This window comes from Mauremys mutica, chromosome 10 (genome assembly GCF_020497125.1).
Source record: "Mauremys mutica isolate MM-2020 ecotype Southern chromosome 10, ASM2049712v1, whole genome shotgun sequence".
Classification (NCBI taxonomy): Eukaryota; Metazoa; Chordata; order Testudines; family Geoemydidae; genus Mauremys; species Mauremys mutica.
Window position 1 is genome coordinate 74,613,093 of NC_059081.1, and position 18,825 is coordinate 74,631,917.

Here is an 18,825-nt window from a genome sequence, read left to right on the forward strand (position 1 = left end):
CACCTCCCTTTCCAGCCTCTGTTTATCTATCCATGGATGGTGTCACTGCCTCCCAGGACTTGTGCAGTCTCTCAGCCCCGTACAGTCCTTGGAAGGAAGCCCCTTCAGTGTGACAGCCCTTCTTGGAGATTCACGCTCTCTCGAGGGTAAAGGCCCCTCTGCCTCCGTGAAAGGCACTTCTCTGAGACCTGAGCATGCCTGTCTGCCATGGGCCCCTCAGGGAGTCCCCTCCCTCTGGACCCTGGGGCCTCTACTCCCAGAGGAAGAATGCAACCCGGATGTCTAGACTGCAGTGATGCTCAGCCAGTGTAAGAGAGGGGTTTATTGAGCATCTGAACATAGCACAGGAAACTCTCAGGGCCTCAGGCCTAACCTCCCTCTGCACAGTCCAGTTAGGTCTCTCCTGCATCCATGTGGGCTCTGGCTGTTTTCTCTCCCCAGTCCAGACGCCCCTCTTTCCAGCCAAGCATCCAATCTCATCTTCCCACAAGCCTCTGTCTTCTGTCCCAGAGAAACTGGCTGCCTGGGTCTCCTCTCTCTCTTTAGCGCGAGGGGCGGGGGAGAGCTGAGATTTCAGGCTGCTGTGTTATGGCGGGATTGCTGCTATTATTTGACAGAACCTGAGAATTCAATGGCACAAACAGGGGAACGGGGCAGAGATACAGCGTCAGGGAGTGAACTGGAGAAAATACAGGACGAATTTCTAGCAAGGGCGACGTGTAACTAACCAGAATGAAGAATATTCTCTGCCCCCCTCGTCTAACTCTGGGCCTGACTCTCTCCCATGCTGAGGCCCCTTGCCCTGTCTCTGGCCGTGTCTGGGGGCTTCATGCCCTGGTAGAGCCCCGAAGGTGAAGGTGTGATGTAGCCTCAGCCCCAACAAGACTCAGGCCCATGTCACTTTCATCCTGGGTTTCAGATGAGTGACCCCTAGAAGTTGGGGGGCCACCGGTGCCTAGACCATGGCCCGGCCACAGAGGCCCCGCCCCTGCTCATCCTCGTCCCCTGAGGCCCCGCCCACTTGCTGTTCACTGCCCTCCGCCCCCTCCCCCAGACCTCCTACCTGCCCCTCACTCTTCCCCCAAGACGCCACTCACCTGCTGCTTGCTCCTCCCCTAAGGGGGGCTACCATGGTGCCATGGGGCCAAGCACCCATCACTTTTTCCTACCTTAGATGAGCGGGGGGAGGGTCCTTGGGGAAGGAGGCGGAGCAGGGGCAGGAAGAGGCAGAGAGAGGGAGGGGGCTCGGGGGAAAAGGCTGAGCGGGGGTGGGGCGCAGGCCTTGGGGGAAGAGGCGGAGGGGGGAGGGGAGGAGGCAGAGCAGGGCATTGGGTTAAGAGGCAGAGCGGAAAGGGGTGCAGGTTGAGCCCCCACTTCTCTGGAAAGATGACAATGGGCCCACAGAGGGGTGACTCGCCCCACATCCCCAGTGTTCCCCCCCCTGCATGGGCGGCCATTTGGGGGAGGCTCAGCCGCCCCTGGCTAAAACACAGGCCTCGCTGTGAGCAGGATTTGAACCTGTGCAGGGAAACCCTCTTGGATTTTGAGTCCAACGCCTTAGCCACGTGGCCATCACAGCTGTGAGCAAAGCAAGCCCCTAAGGCCAGAGAAACGCCCAGGCCTGACGTCATCTGAACTGCAGAATTCAAACAGCAAACCTGGCTCCCAAAGCACATGGGGGAATTTGGGGCTCTTGTTCCTTCGCCGTGTGGTTAAGCACCAAACCAGCACCCTCCTGTGGGGTCTGTCATTGTTCCTCTCCACACTGTAACGATCGAGACAGGGAGAGGTGACCTGACCTGACCAAGGTCAGACAGTGAGGTAGAATCCAGCTCTGCCCCCCACCAGCTCCCGGCTCTATCCGCCAATGGACTGACTTTCTCGCTGGATTAAACTGTTTGTATTGGACTCTTTTCTCTATGTATAAACAGGACTAAGCCACGACTGGACTGTCCGACAGGAGAATGGGCCACGGCTCCCTTCCCCGGACCCTGGATTTCTCACCACTTCAGAGAAACTTGTTAGTGGAAAAATGAATCACATTCAAATGACTGCAGATTATGAACCGTTTGCTGTTGCCTTGGAACTCGGCCCCACCCAGCCTTTTCCCCTGAGTCAGGAATGATAATTTATTGGTTCACTCTGATTTGTTTCAGTTTTATGTTAGCATCTATTGCCACTAATTGGTCAGAGCCCGTCACTTCCGGAAGTCCGAAACGTTTCCCCCCTAGCTCCCTTCTCGGTACCTTTGATTTTCCTCAGTCTCCTTCAGAGCACTGGTTTTCTTGGCACCAATAACCAAGACTAATTTCCAGATCAGGAGACGTGTCCTCCAGCTGCTGGAACTTCCCTGTTTCACACCTAGAAAGAAACAGGTTTTTCCCCATTAATCATTATCATATTTTATTGTCGTATTTTACTCTGAATTTCTTGCCCGTGACAAATGCTGAATTGAGGGACTGGAGAATGAGTCTCTGTGTATCCAGCCACAGACTAGCTGCAGCCCCAGAAATGGCTGTGCAAGCTTCCCCGAGGTGTCCCGTCAATGTGCTTCACCCCGATTTACCGAGACCAGCTCTGGGGACAGGATGAGTTCGGTCCCGTGGGCAATTCACTCCTCGGCCTCCATGCTTTGATGGCCAATAGATTCCAGTGTTCCTGCTGGTCATTGTTCTGTGGCCATCTGCCCACCTGCCACTGGACTGAGATCAGCTCCCCTCACACCAGCTCATTCCTCACCGGTCTGTGAATGGTCACCACATCATACAGACGTTTGTTCACTCCTGCCGGGGGCAGAAGAGAATCCAGTGCCCTGGAGGTGACAGGCCCGTACTGTGTCCCCAGTCAGGGCCATCGTCCCTGCCCTGAGGTGGTGGCTGCTCTGGGGAGCTCACGCTGGCACCGGTGCAGTGGCCCCGCCGTTAGCTCTCGAGTGTAGCCGCTGAGACTCCCCACCCCCAGCGAGAGCCGTAGCCATGTTGGCAGGAGAAGCTCTCCCAGTGACATAGCCCTGCCCACACCGGCGCTTGGGTCAGTGTAACTGTGTCACTCGGGGGTGGCTCATTCACACGCCTGAGCGACATACGTTCTACCGACACAAAGGGGTGTAGACGCAGCCTGAGCAGAGAAGCGATTTAGAAAACAGATTTAGTTTCGTAGGAAATGCAGAAACCCGGGTTTGTAATAAACCAAAGGAGATTCCGACCCACGTGTCACCTTCACCACATTGCAGTTGTGCCCTGGGACAGTTGTGTTGTCTCAGCCTGTGGCCAGACTAATGGCGTGTGCAGGGGGAGGAGCCACACCCCGTCTATGGGGCTTCTGACATCCTAGAGGGGAGAAAGGAGAAAAGACGCTCAGTCCCCCATGCCACTCACACAGGGGGCGGGAACTTCTGTGGTCATTTAAACAGGCTCAAGGGGCCCGAAAGGGTGAAAGGTGTTAACGTGCCCCTGTCACGGTCCAACACTGAACGGGTGAAACAAGGCTGGCGGTTTGGTAGAGAGAGACTTCAGCCCGCTTAGTCCCATGGCAAACACACCTCTCACATCCCTGCTAGTGTGTTACTGAAACACAGAGAGAAACAGAGACAGAGTTAAAGCAATGGAAATGTAAAGTAGTCAGTAAGGCTTGTCTTTAACAGCATCCCCTGTGCCCTTTCTCTTCAGCTGGGAGAGTTTTTAGAAGGAAAGTTCCTTATGTGACAGTCTCTTGGGTGGTTTTGAAGAAGGTAACAGCTGTCCTGGGGAAATCAGAGAGATCAGCTGAGATGGGCTGGAGCTGTCATTGTTGTGGTGTCTCTTGTTAAAGTCCAATCCCATTTCCTAGGTGGCAAGATAAGGCAAACGCACGCAAACGGGGAAAGAAGAGAACAGCAAAGATAGAAGATGTAGCTTCTGGCTCTGGCTCTGCTGTTGACTTTGCGGCTTCACTGTCATTAGCAGTAGGCAGAGGAGCAAAAGCCATCTCTCACTGTGCCTCAGTGGGTCACAACTGAGAATACTGTCGGGGACTCGAACCCCAACAATGAAGTTCGTTGTCTGACCGCAGAGAGACAGGCAACACCAGCAAGGTCCGATCAAAAGTTCTTTATTGACAAGTGCATGTGTCAGTAAAAGAACAGCTCGTATCCGAAGAGAACCAGCCAGCCCCTTTACAGCTTAGTATAGCTTATATAGACAGTTTTATTACGTCATAAATCATTTACTTAAGCAATCCACCCCCTTTGTCTAACAACTAGAAATTAGACACCTTTTAATATATACGCATGCCTAGTCTCTACAGCATTATATTGTTAATATCTCAACAAGCGCCAAAGGTTAGGAATGTGAGGGAGTTAAAAACACACCGAACACTAAACCAGGGAGTTAGTCAGAACTGTGAGATGCTTGTATGTCTTATCAGCTCCTCAGACAGTTTGTTTCTCAATATAACACAGCTGGTCCCAGTCCCTTCACTGATCTCACTGTTTTCCCAGGGCTTTGTGAGACAATGCTGCTTTTCAGTATCTCACTCTGGGTTTACCCAGAAACCTCTGCTAGCCTGATTTTAGTCAGGTTGGCAAAACTGGTTTTGTGCTACATCTTTATTCAGGCCTAACAATCCCCCCTTTGTCCCTAGAGGACCAACGGGACTCTTGGGACAACAAATTACTGCTTGGCAGGTCACAACCGGGTTACGGTTTCCTCAGTTGCAGACGAAGCTTTAAATCACCTTCAGGGGTAACAGTTCATTGGTCTGGGGCACTGACTATAAATCAGTTAGGTATACCAAGTGGTCTAATGTCCCAGATGTTTCGGTAAATAATTCAGTCCCACACGCCTCCTCCCCATGGACCCAGCAGGATTCGGTATGTGGAAGCTACACCCACCCTAACTGGTCCATATGCTTGGAAGGAGCACTGTGAATGTCCACACTTCCATCCAGAAAGTGTCCAAGAATGTCTTCATGACCACAGATCAGATGGTACTCCTGTGTGTCTGTAAGGGCAGTGGGCCAAGTCCAGTGCTCAGGATCAATTTAAACATACTAGATCCCACTGCAATGCCTTTCCAGCCTCAGTGATATTTAGTACCATCTCTGTCAGTAACTTCTGGGTCACAGAACCAAGGGTGGAAATGACATGTAACTCACCAACTCCAGCCTGTACTTAAGATAGCTGAGCTTCAAAAGTAAGTCTAGTGGCCTTTTCTAGTTGGCCCAATTTCTCATCATTTTCTTGGCTTTTAGGTCTCTCTGTGTTCCAGAGGAAGTAGCCCAGGCTCTCTGTTATACTAATCTAATGACAGCCCCTTGTGAGCAATCTGGGTATGTAAAAGCAATCTGAAAACTGGATAAGGACAATGTTATTCAAAATGCAATGAGGGAGGGCAATACATGCTGAAGGATTTATCCAAAACACAGGGCGCAGCCTGTAGAATAAACCCCAAAATCCAATTAATACCACAGTTCCAAACATAAGTCCCACAAATGTCTTCCTGCCAGTGTGTAATTGTTTGTTTCTTCACCAGGGTCAGTTCTTAATGTTCTTTTTAGTCAGGAATTCCTGGACTTTGGCAATGTCAGTGGAGTGAGTGTTTTTTCTTCTTTCCCAAAACAGATGTAGTTTAGCATTCTACAGGGAAGAGATTATGAGTACATCACCCTGTAATGGTTTTGCTTCTTTTAGAAAAATTCAAAGGCACAATAGATTTGTCCGTGGACAAGGGAGAGGTTCAACTAGCACGTCACCTTGTCCTTTTTCCCTGCTGTTCAGAAGCACAATAATACTAGAAAAAGGAATAGGCTAATCATCAGTAGGAGAATTCTTCTGAGGTGGAGGGGTCTTTGTGCAGTGAGAATCCTGGGTCCAGGCAGTCAGTCTTTGGCACTTCACAGCGGTGTTGGTGGTTAACAGGACTTGGAAAGGGCCTTTCCAGCGTGGAGCCAAGGCAGTCTTTCGTTGATGGATCTTTATGTAGACCCAGTCTCCTGGTTCCAAGGAGTGGGAGGGCTGCTAGGATCTTTGGGTTGTTTCTTCTTTACCTGTGAGAAAAGAAACCTAACACATTGCATTAGTGTCTTTGCAGATGTTACAAATTTTATAGCTGCATGGGCAAATTTAAGTCCCCCCCTTGTTCCTTTTGGGAGTTAGCCAAGTCTTAGCTCTCAGTCAACTCGTTTTTTTTCTTTTTTTTTTTCCGCTTCCCTTCTCGGCTTTTTTTTTTTTTTTTTTTTTTTAACCTACAAAAAAAAACTTCCACGTTTTACTTATACACCATTTGTTAACAATGAACACATACACATTGCTGTTATACAGTACATTAGTCTTATCTAATATATGCCACATATACCATTTTACAAAAATAATGTTATTACAGAGCTTGAGAACAACAAACCAAGACAAGCACACCCACTTCGATGAGTTCATTTAATACAAACTGTAGTCCAATAGCTTTCCACCATCCCCAGCCCTCTGGCTAGAAGTCTGAGGTAGCCAGAAGGATCCCATGTACAATATGGGGAATGGGTTAACTTTCCATGTCCTTGCTTTCAAAGACTGTTAGTATGCAAAGTTCAATAACAATTGTCAATTAAAAGTTTTGGCCAATGTAGTTTCTTTGTGTTACTTAAGAAAATGTATAAGACTTTAGTATATCACATTTTTCTGATGTATCCAAACACTTTGTATTCTAAGTTGAACAAAACAAATATCTGCATTTCAATCCAACACTGCTGCTTGATTTTAAATCAGACCATCCCATAAAAATATTAAACACATCAATATGGCCACAAGACAAACACCACAAGACAGAACATAGAACACAAAACTTAATTTTTTACTCCATCAGTAAATGCATGGTATGTTGAATGCTGTTCAGCTGGCATTAATTTTCTTTGATTATCTGAAAGACAAAAGAGAGGTCTACCCCTTCTGGGCAGTCAATCATTACTTAAAATACACAAATATTCTTGCTGATTTTAGGCAAAACAAGAGAATTACCCCATATTTTCTTGTATGTGTTTTATAGGCAACCCCTTCTTTTTAGTGGGTCCTACCTTATTAGTTAGATAATTTGCATTAATACAGATGCTTGCTGGCTCACTTCTTACTTGTAACTCCTGCTTGTAAACACTGAAAGAAAACATCATCACTCACAGTGCTCATAGAGCCTAATACAATTTTAATTACATAGCACTGTATACATTCTTCAGCTAATTTAACAAAATTGTTCATAGCCAAATGATTGCAATCTAATAATTTCTTTGCCTGAATTTATTTACAAACATTTCAAAGACACCAAGAACTTTTTACTTTAGTACGTTTACAAAGTTCAACTGCTGTTCCCTCCAGCAACTATAGAGTTAACTTTTCACTATGCCTTAAATCACTTGCTTGTCCTTTCAACAGCCACTTACCAACTCAGATCACCATTCCAAATATTCTTCTGAGTATTTGAAATCACCATGTTCATACCTATTTACTGCTTTCTTCCACTAGACCCTCAAAAGTTTCCAACCTGTTTCCCAATCTCTCCGTCTGTTACCTGTCCGCCTGGGCCCGATCCTGCCTTTCTTGCTGAACCGTGCTTTCCATGGGTACCAACGTATTCCACGACCAGTTAGCTAGGAGGGTGGGCTTTTTAAGTAGCCCCCACCCTTCTGGTCCTTTCCCTAAAACATTTTTACTCACAAAACTACTCGAGTCCTCCCCTGTGAGGCTTGCCACCTGGGCAAAACACATGGCCCACTGGCGTTGAACTATTCAATTTCCTCTTGTAGCAAACACACTGCTGTTACGACATATGCTGAGCACAAATGGTTAAATTTTAACAAGTCCCTGAAGGACTGGTACTTGCTTAGCCAGGGCTTCCTTTACTAACTGGAAGTCCTGTCTCAAAGCCTGCAACTTGCCCTGGCGCAGGTTTGAGTTGCCGCCTGGTTCATGATCCATGCTCTTAATTGCTCAATTCTAGTTATCAAGTACACATCTCGGCCCTTTTCTCCAACTACTCTATTGCCCAGTCCTGCTACGACTGGGGGCAGATCCACCTGCCACCCCTCCGGTCAACCAGGGTGGAGAGAAAAATGCCAAACCCCTCTCCAGTTCTGAGACCCACTGCAGCTGAGAGTAGGCTCACCTTTAATCATGCAATCCTCAACATACAACACCAACAGTACCAAACAAAAGAAACACAAAATAACAAAGGTAAAACAGATAGATGGTGTAAATTCTATAGGGCTCCCCTATTCTCAATTGCTCACCAAACTGTGACAAATTTGTTACCAATTTATGTACTGCAGGACGTTGGGGGAACACACCATATAATCAAATTTTAAAGCTTAATTAAAAATAATAAAACAACAATAAAGAGTGTTGGGAACGCTCCCACATTACTCAGGAAGAACATGAATACTTCAACCCTTAAGCCACTTTAATACTCACACATGTCCAAACTGGCCACGTCTGTATAACGTTCAGAGAAGGGGAATAGGCAGACGGGAGATTATCCTATATACAGCTTGTCCAGAATTTCCAACATGCTTCCGCTCTTGGGAGAGCTGTTCTTTACACCCTGGAATCTCCTGCAGTGTCTCTTTCAGAGATTCCAGTTCAGATTCCAGCCTGTGGCTTCTCCAGTTTCACCAAGTCAAGCTGAATTTCAAATTAACCCGTTCCTAGACAAATTGCTCACACTGTGTCAGAGGCTTTTCTTTGGTAATTAAAAGCTCCTTTGAGATATATGATCTTATCTAGATTGAAGGTACCTTCTAATGGGCATTGTTTAGATAGATTTTCACGCGTGTAAAGATTCCAATTCTCTAAATACCTGCAGGTTTTAGGACCATAATGTACGTACATGTAACATGCTGGGGTACCCTTAGGGGGTGAGGTGGAATATTTAGACTGTCTTTCCCCCATTTTCCACACACACACACACACACACACACACACACACACACACACACACACACACACACACACACACACCAAGGCCATTATTTCCTATTACCGCGATGCACCTTATCTTGCTGCACAGTCAATAAAATTCAGATGGCGTGAGCCCAAGAGAGACAGACGTCCCCACGGACAGTCTTCCTCCCAGTGTGGCTCTGGGGTATATGCTGGGGGATTTTTACAAGAGCTCTCCATACAGCTTTAAACATACAGCTCCAAAAGCTACCCGGTTCCAGAAATCTTCTTTCAATCTTTAAGTATTAGAGACAATGGGGCGTCCCCCAGACACTTACTGCCAACTTGTCCCATTTTGTAAGGGGACTCTAACCCCCACCTCCCGCGTCGAGCGCTCACTTACCTCTCCAGGGGACTCGAACACCTGGACCGGGTCGCAAACCCAGGCTGGGACTGTAACCCAGACTACTTGGATCCTGTGCAAACCTGGACTGGGACTCTAACCCAGACCTGGACTGGGACTCTAACCCAGACCTAAGTTGTCAGGGACTCGAACCCCGACAATCTGCACTGGGACTCAAACCCAGGCAACCTTAACCCTACTCAACGGGTAGATGGATGTTGCTGGATTTCTACGAGCTTCAGCTGGTTCACAGAACTCGCCTTATCGCCGACGCAGAGATCAGATTACCAGGCAAGGCTCCTCTAAATCAGAGGATGCGCGCTGCGTTGCCTCAGAGTCTGATCCCCCACCGGAGAGTCAGACAAAGTCCCGGCGGAGTCGCCAAAGATGTCGGGGACTCGAACCCCAACAGCGAAGTTCGTTGTCTGACCGCAGAGAGACAGGCAACACCAGCAAGGTCCGATCAAAAGTTCTTTATTGACAAGTGCACGTGTCAGTAAAAGAACAGCTCGTATCCGAAGAGAACCAGCCAGCCCCTTTACAGCTTAGTATAGCTTATATAGACAGTTTTATTACGTCATAAATCATTTACTTAAGCAATCCACCCCCTTTGTCTAACAACTAGAAATTAGACACCTTTTAATATATACGCATGCCTAGTCTCTACAGCATTATATTGTTAATATCTCAACAAGCGCCAAAGGTTAGGAATGTGAGGGAGTTAAAAACACACCGAACACTAAACCAGGGAGTTAGTCAGAACTGTGAGATGCTTGTATGTCTTATCAGCTCCTCAGACAGTTTGTTTCTCAATATAACACAGCTGGTCCCAGTCCCTTCACTGATCTCACTGTTTTCCCAGGGCTTTGTGAGACAATGCTGCTTTTCAGTATCTCACTCTGGGTTTACCCAGAAACCTCTGCTAGCCTGATTTTAGTCAGGTTGGCAAAACTGGTTTTGTGCTACATCTTTATTCAGGCCTAACAATACCAAATTCAAGCCAAAGTGCTGAGAAATGGGGCAGACATACCCCCAAAATGGTGATTTTGCTCCGATAAGATAAATCAAACCAGCAACAAAAGTTAACTTCTGTTTCACCACACTGGCTACCAAGAAGTCAGAAAAGCAGCCTCCTTAGTCATTCCAGGCTTTATATCGCCACCAAAACCACTGAAATTACTGATGAGTGGTTATTGGAACCCACTTTCATCAACCGAAAGGGTTCTTCTGATCTTAAAGGACCAGCCACATACCCAGGTCAATAATATACAACTCAGATCTGAGCCCAGTAATCATGCTGTTGCCAGCCCATTAGTATCTAAAATATAAAGGTTTATTTCTGGAAAGGAAGGAAGGTGAGCAGGGGCGGCGAGTTATATGGGCCCGTGGGGCCCAGGCCCCACCAATAATCCAGGAGCTGGGCTCAGCCCCACCAATGTTGGGGCCCCACGCCCTGTGCTGGGGGTCCCCGCGTTACAACACCCGGTGCTCTCACTCACTCACTGCAGCAGCAGCGGCGGCAGCTCCCGGGAGGGGCCTCAGGAGCGACTGGACTCCCAGCCCATTGGCTGGGAACCCCAGCCAATGGGAGCTGCCGGGGGCGGTGCCGGAGCTGCCTGGCCGCGCCTCCACAGCAGGGAGGGGGAGCGAGCCACAGGCAGCGGCTGAGCCCTGGGCAGCCATTGTGAGCAGCAGCCAGACACACACACACACACACACACACACAGCCGGGGAGGGGGGGTTGGTGGGGACAAACACACACAGCCAGGGGGTTGTGGGACAGACACACACGGGGGGGGGGGTCGGACAGACAGACAGACACAGACGGTGAGCTGTGGGCAGCCAGACACACACACACACAGCCGGGGAGGGGGGGTTGGTGGGGACAAACACACACAGCCAGGGGGTTGTGGGACAGACACACACGGGGGGGGTCGGACAGACAGACAGACACAGCCTGTGAGCTGTGGGGGCAGCCAGACATACACACACACACAGCCGGGGAGGGGGGTTGGTGGGGACAAACACACACAGCCAGGGGGTTGTGGGACAGACACACACGGGGGGGGGGGACGGACAGACAGACAGACACAGCCTGTGAGCTGTGGGGGCAGCCAGACACACACACACAGCTGGGGAGGGGGGGTTGGTGGGGACAAACACACACAGCCAGGGGGTTGTGGGACAGACACACACGGGGGGGGGGACGGACAGACAGACACACACAGCCTGTGAGTTGTGGGGGCAGCCAGACACACACACACACACAGCCGGGGAGGGGGGGTTGGTGGGGACAAACACACACAGCCAGGGGGTTGTGGGACAGACACACACAGAGGGGGGGGATGGACAGACAGACAGACACACACAGCCTGTGAGCTGTGGGGGCAGCCAGACACACACACACAGCCGGGGGGGGGGGGTTGTGGGACAGACACACACAGCGGGGAGCAGACAGACAGACAGACACAGCCAGAGGGGGGTTGGTGGGGACAAACAGACACAGCCAGGGGGTTGTGGGTTGTGGGACAGACACACACAGTGGGGGGCAGCCAGACAGACAGACACAGCCTGGGGTTGTGGGACAGACAGACACAAGGACACAGCCAGGGGGTTGTGGGACAGACACACACAGCGGGGGGGAAGGGGGACAGACACACACAGCCGGGGGTGGTGGGGGCAGCCAGACACACACAGCCGGGGGTTGTGGGACAGACCGACACAAGGACACAGCCAGGGGGTTGTGGGACAGACAGACGGACACAGCCGGGGGAGTTGTGGGGACAGACAGATGGAGCCGTGGGTGGGGAAAGGAGCCGCAATGGGCACCCCGGGGCTGGTATAAAATACACAGGATGGGGGGGGGCTTCCTGAGGGGACTATAGCAACACCCCCCGCAGAGCAGACCCAGGTTGCAGCTGGCTCCGCCCATCACAGCCCCCTGCCCCACAGAGACCCACACAACCCTCTGCCCCCTCGAGAGACTCCCAATGACCCCTGTGCCCCTGTCACTCCTCTCCAAAGAGCCCTCCCCTTTGTGCCAGCCCACTCCCCTCCCCCACTGCCTCCCCTCCTCCAAAGCTCCCTACAATCTCCCCCTTTGCCTTCCGCCCCCCAGCCAAGCCCATTCCATTGGCCGGGAGGCTCCCAGTCTAGTAGCTAGCAGGGCCCATGGGAGCTGCACCTGAGGCAGGGTGCCTGCCTGCAGATGCAGACCTGCCTGGCTGTGCCTCCACAGCACAGGGAGGGGGAGCCACAGGTGAGCAAGCCCTGGTCATCATCATCATCACAGGCCCAGTAATTCTCTGGATATTTAATTTCACTGAGGCAAAATGTGTGCAATTTTATGGGTTGAATGATTGAATGACATAATACCCACCTGCCTGCATTGTCCGTCACTAAGTCCAGTAATTTTGTCAAGTGTTTGTTGCACAACATGGTGGTGCCTACCCCTACCTTGTGCTTCAGGGGGTGATGGGGTCAGGGCAGCCTGTTATAGAACTACCTGATTAGTAATTGGATATGTTGGCTGGCATCTTTTTTAGTAATTGGATATGTTTGCTCCCCCTGATGTTAGAACCTGGCTACACCACTGGGGAGGGGAGCTTCCTAGACCTGTGCAGCTGGGGCTTGGGTGAATTTTGTGATACTGTGCCCCTCCCCAGCTACCACCCTGCAGTTCCCACTCCTGCACCATGCTGGGCAAGGGGCAGCCCCATCCCCAGTGAGGCTATGGTGAGGGGTGGCAGCAGGGGAGGCCACACGTGATGGCAACCTCCCCCCTCGGTACCCACCATAGGGGAGCCGAGTGGGCCTTCTGGACCTGAGAGGGACCCTAGGAGCATGTGCAGTGAACTGCGGGGGAGAGGAGGGGTCCCTCCCCTGGAGCTTGCTGCTGCCAGGGAGGGTGGAGGGGAGTCCTCTTTGGCCCTAGCCCTGGGGCAGCCTGTCTGCACCCCAAGTTCCTTATCCCCAGCCCTGCCCCAGAGTCCTCACCTGACGGGAAAAACACACAACTTAAATTTGGTGATCAGTTTAGAGTATCATAGAATATCAGAGTTGGAAGGGGCCTCAGTTGGTCATAAGGTCCAACCTCATGCTCAAAGCAGGACCAATTCCCAACTAAATCATCCCAGCCAGGGCTTTGTCAAGCCGGGCCTTAAAAACCTCTAAGGAAGGAGATTCCACCACCTCCCTAGGTAACCCATTCCAGTGTTTCACCACCCTCCTAGTGTTGGAAAATCATAGTGCTAATGAAGCCTTTCCGTATTAGGCCTGAGTAAACCAAAGTTATGTTATGCTTGTCCAAACTGTGTTGGAAAGCTTACAGAACTCATTAGACTGAAGGCCGTGTATCTACCTAAGTCAGCTATTTCGCTTATCAGTTTTGTTTGGCTCCCCAAGTATATGTTGGCTCCCCAAGTGTATGCAGCTGCGTTCACATGTATGCATCCAAAGTATCTAGTACAAAGGGTCAACGGATGTATCTTGTGTCCCCTTCAGAATGACAAATGTATCCTCAACAGATGTATCTTGTAGCCCCCACAAAATGATATATGTATCCTGCATATCCAATTATCCCCTAACAGATGCATGTACAGGTTCTACAGGTCAACCAAATGACGTAGACAAACGTAGGCTAAGTTGTTTGTTTCGGGGTATAAAGGTAAGCCCATCTGGCCATGTAAGGTGTCTCTTTCTCTGGCACTAGCCGAGAGGAACACCCGCTCAGCTGACCGATCAATAAAGGGTGTGGTACTTGTCTTCCTGTCTCCGTGCCTCCTTGGTGTAATTAGGTAAGCTCCAGGGGGAAACGAGCCCTTTTGGCTAACAAATGGCGACTCCGCCGGGACTTCTCTCCCTGTTGGGGGCGCTGACCGGCGGCCGAGGACGGCTCAGGAGAGTGGCCACCTTGAGCTATTGGTTTGCTCAAGCTCCGGGTCGCCGCAATCGGCCGGGACGGCTACGCCCCCTCCATAGAGAACTCCAAACGACACGGAGGCAAGACAGTACCAGAAGAGGGGAGTCCACCTGCCAGACGTGGCCACTCCGGGCGTGGTAAGTGCGTTACCTCCTGGGTTTGAGGATTAACGCCCCCGAAGAGTGAGGGTTGGGACCTTGGGCCCCTAATGGTAAAGGAACCCACAAATAGGAAGGTGTGTGTGGGTAAAAGCTTTCTGGTTAAGGTACCTAGGTTCAGACACAGCTAATGAATAATTCCATTAACTCCACGAGTCCGTGGGCCGTGCTGAACAATTACTGGGACTTAGAGCAGCCCCAGGGCTCGCTTTTCTTTTTGGTAGGGGTACTTTTGTTTCTTGTTCTATTGGTATGCTGGAAGCCAAAACTGTAACCGGATCTAGGAGCGTGTGAACCCATCTTCTCTCCCCCCCCCTTCTTTTCCGTGTGGGTAAGGGACAGTCTAAACATTCCACCTCACCCCCTAAGGGTACCCCAGCATATTATATGTATGTACATTATGGTTCTAAAACCTGCAGGTATTTAGAGAATTGGAATCTTTATACGCGTGAAGATCCATCTAAACAATGCCCATTAAAAGGTACCTTTAATCTAGATAAGATCATATATCTCAGAGGAGCTTTTAATCACCAAAGAAAAGCCTCTGACACAGTGTGAGCAATTTGTCTAGAAACGGGTTAATTTAAAACTCAGCTTCGCCCAGAGATAAAAAGAGAAAGTTGTTTTATGCTCAAGGTCAAGCAAACCAAAGGCAGTACAAGTTACAGAACTGAGATTACATTTGCAAAGCTTAACTGTTTGGTGAGATCCAACAGTCTGACTTTGTGACGGATGCCGGTGCTGGTGTGGCTTGGTGACACTGGAGAAGCCAGAGGTAGCTGACCTGGACTAGAATCTCTGAAAGAGACACCGCAGGAGATTCCAGGGTGTAAAAGAACAGCCTTCCCAAGAGCGGAAGCATGTTGGAAATTCTGAACAAGCTATATACAGGATAATCTCCCGTCCACCTATTCCCCTTTTCTGAATGTTGTATACAGACGTGGCCAGTCTGGATATGTGTAAGTATGGGGCATTCGTATTTTTTTTGAGTGATGTGGAAGCGTTCCCAACACTCTCCATTGTTGTTTTATCATTTTAATTAAGCTTTAAAATTTGGTTATATGGTGTATTTTCTCTATCCTCCTGCAACGTCCTGCAGTGTCAGTTTGATCACCTGACATGAGGGATAATTGGTAACAGAAATTTGTCACAGTTTGGTGAGCAATAGAGAATGGGGGAACCCTGTAGAATTTACACCATCTATTTGTTTTACCCTTGTTGTTTTATGTTTGTTTTATTTGGTTCTGTTGGTGTTATATGTTGAGGATTGCATAATTAAAGGTGTGCCCATTCTCAGCTGCAGTAAGTCTGAGAACTGGAGAAGGGTTTAGCATTCCTCTCTCCACCCTGGTTGACCAGGAAGGGTGGCAGGTGAATCTACCCCCAGTCGTAGCAGGACTGGGCAATAGAGTAGTTGGAGAAAAGGAAAAAAATGTGTATTTGATAACTAGAATTAAGCAATTAAGAGCATAGATCATGAACCAGGCAGCAACTCAAACCTGCACCAGGCCAAGTTGCAGGCCTTGAGACAGGACTTCCAGTTATAAAAGGAAGCCCTGGCTAAGCAAGTACCAGTCCTTCAGGGACTTGTTAAAATTTAACCATTTGTGCTCAGCATACGCCGTAACAGCAGTGTGTTTGCTACAAGAGGCAATTAAATAGTTAACGCCAGTGGGCCATGCGTTTTGCCCAGGTGGCAAGCCTCACGAGGGAGGACTCGGGTCGTCTTGTGAATAAAATGTTTTAGGAAAAAAACCAGAAGGGTGGGGGCAGAAGCCCATGAAAGAAACGGTTCAGCGCCAAAAAAAAAAAAAGGATCGGGCCCAGGCGGGCAGGCAACAGACAGAGAGCTTGGAGAACAGGTTGGAAACTTTTGAGGGTCTCGTGGAAGGAAGAAGTAAGTGAGTATAAGCATGGGGATTTCAAATACTCAGGAGGATATTTGGAATGGCGATTTGAATTGGTAAGTGGCTGTTGAAAGACAAAGCAAGTGATATAAGGAAAGAGCAAGTGATTTGAAGGAGAGTGAAGAGTTAACTCTGTAGTTGCTGGAGGGAATAGTAGTTGAACTTTGTAAAAATGCTAAAGAGAAAAGTTCTTGGGTTTTTTTTTTAAATGTTTGTAAATAAATTCAGGCAAAGAAATTATTAGATTGCAATCATTTGGCTATGAACAATTTTGTTGAATTAGCTAAAGAATGTATACAGTGCTATGTAAATGAAAATTTATTAGGCTCTAAGGCACTATAAGTGGTGATGTTTTCTTTCAGTGTTTAAAAGCAGGAGTTAAAAGTAAAAAACAAACCAGAAAGCATCTGTATTAATGCAAATTATCTAACTGATAAGGTAGAGGCCACTGAAATCTGGGCTGTCTATGAAACACATATAAGACAATATGGGGTAATTCCCTTGTTTTGCCTGAAATCAACAAGGGTATTTGTATATTTTAAGCAATAATTGACTGCCCAGAAGGGGTAGACCTCTGTTTTTGTCTTTCAGATAATCAAAGAAAACTAATGCCAGCTAAACAGCATACAACATACCATGATTTACTGGCAGAGTAAAAATTATGTTTTGTGTTCTATGTTCTGTCTTGTGGTGTCTGTCTCGTGGTCAGAATTGTTGTGTTTAATATTTTCATGGGATGGTCTGGTTTGAAATAAAGCAGAAGGCTTGAATTGAAATGCAGATATTTGTTTTGTTCAACTTAAAATACAAAGTGTTTGGATACATCAGAAAAATGTGATATACTAAAGTCTTATGTATTTTCTTAAGTAAAAGAAAAAAACTGCATTGGCCAAACTGCATACTAACAGTCTTTGGAAGCAAGGACATAAAAAGTTAACCCACTCCCCATATTGTACATGGGATCCTTCTGGCTACCTCAGATTTCTAGCCAGAGGGCTGGGGATGGTGGGAAGCTATTGAACTAGAGCTTGTATTAAATGAACTCATCAAAGTGGGTGTGCTTGTCCTGGCTTGTTGTTCCAAAGCTCTGTAATAAGGTTATTTTAGTAGAAGGGTATATGTGGCATACATTAAATAATAAGACTAATGTACTGTATAACACCAATGTGTATGTGTTCATTGTTAACAAAAGGTGTATAAGTAAAAAGTAAAAGTTTCCTTTGTAGGTTAAAAAAGAAGCCAAAAAGGGGAAAAGGAAAAAGAACGGGTTAACTGAGAAAAACTTTAATTAGCAAGCTCAGTCCAAAAAAAAAAAAAAAAAAAAAAAAAAAGAGATACACTGACTTCGTTCAAGGACACTGTTCACAGTTAGCCAAGTTTTAACAACCAGAAAAGGGGGGCTTGAATATACCCAAGCAGATGTAAAATCTGCACAGACACTAATGCAATGTGTTAGGTTTCTTTTCTCACAGGTAAAGAAACACTATCCGAAGACCCTAGCAGCCCCGCTACTCCATGGAACTTGGAGACCGGATCAATGTACAGGTCCACCAACGAAAGACTGCTTTGGCTCCACACTGGAAAGGCCCTTATTGAGTCCTGCTGATTACCAACACCGCTGTGAAGTGCCAAAGACTGATTGCTTGGACCCATGATTCTCACTGCAAAAAGACCCGTCCACATCAGGAGAACTCTCCTATATGATTAGCCTATTCCTTCTTCTAGCTCCACTGTGCCTTCTGGACAGCAGGGAAAAAGGACAAGGTGATGTGCTAGCTAACCTCTCCCTTGTCCGCTGACAGACCTACTGTGCCTTTGAACTTTTCTAGAAGAAACACTCACTCCACTGACACTGCCAAAGTCCAGGAATTCCTGACTAAAAAGGACATTGAGAACTGACCCTGGTAAAGAAACAAAAATTCTACACTGGCAGGAAGAAACTTGTGGGATCCTGTTTGGAAATGTGGTATTAATTGAATTTTGGGGTTTATTCTACAGGCTGCGCCCTGTGTTTTGGATAAATCCTTTAGTATGTATTGCCCTCCCTAATTGGATTTTAAATGACATTGCCTTTATCCAGTTTTCAGATCACTTTTACATACCCAGATTGCTCACAAGGGGCTGCCATTAGATTAGCACAACAAAGAGCCTGGGTTATTTCCTCTGGAGAAAGGGGAATTGACCAGATCCCTGTGGGCTGGGGCCAATAGTGTTGCAGTCATCTGAATTATTTTTCAAAGCCAAGAATATGCTAAGAAATTGGGCCAACTAGAAAAGGCCACTAGCCTTATTTTTGAAGCTCAGCTATCTTAAGTATAGGCTGGAGTTGGTAAGTTACATGTCATTTCCACCCTTAGTTCTATGACCCAGAAGTTACTGACAGAAATGGTGTTAAATATCACTAAGACTGGGAAGGCATTGCAGTGGGATCTAGTATGTTTAGAAATCCAGGATTTCCTGAATGACCAGCTGATGGCCATTTGGAGTAATCTTGAGCACCAGACTTGGCCCACTGCCCTTACAGACACATCTGAAGTACCATC

At 48.2% G+C, this 18,825-nt stretch overlaps 1 protein-coding gene and 1 non-coding gene across 2 annotated transcripts in view; both read right to left on the bottom strand.

The window, feature by feature from the left end:
* Positions 1–1,497: 1,497 nt before the first annotated feature.
* TRNAL-CAA lies at positions 1,498–1,579 on the bottom strand. Its single transcript has one exon. It is a non-coding gene; the product is annotated as a tRNA-Leu (tRNA).
* Positions 1,580–2,258: 679 nt separating this feature from the next.
* Positions 2,259–18,825, bottom strand: part of LOC123378760 (butyrophilin subfamily 2 member A2-like) — a 31,770-nt gene continuing 15,203 nt past the window's right edge. Inside the window, exon 9 of the mRNA XM_045032890.1 lies at positions 2,259–2,361. Coding sequence (XP_044888825.1) covers positions 2,259–2,361 — 103 coding nt within the window. The remainder of the gene's footprint in view (positions 2,362–18,825) is intronic.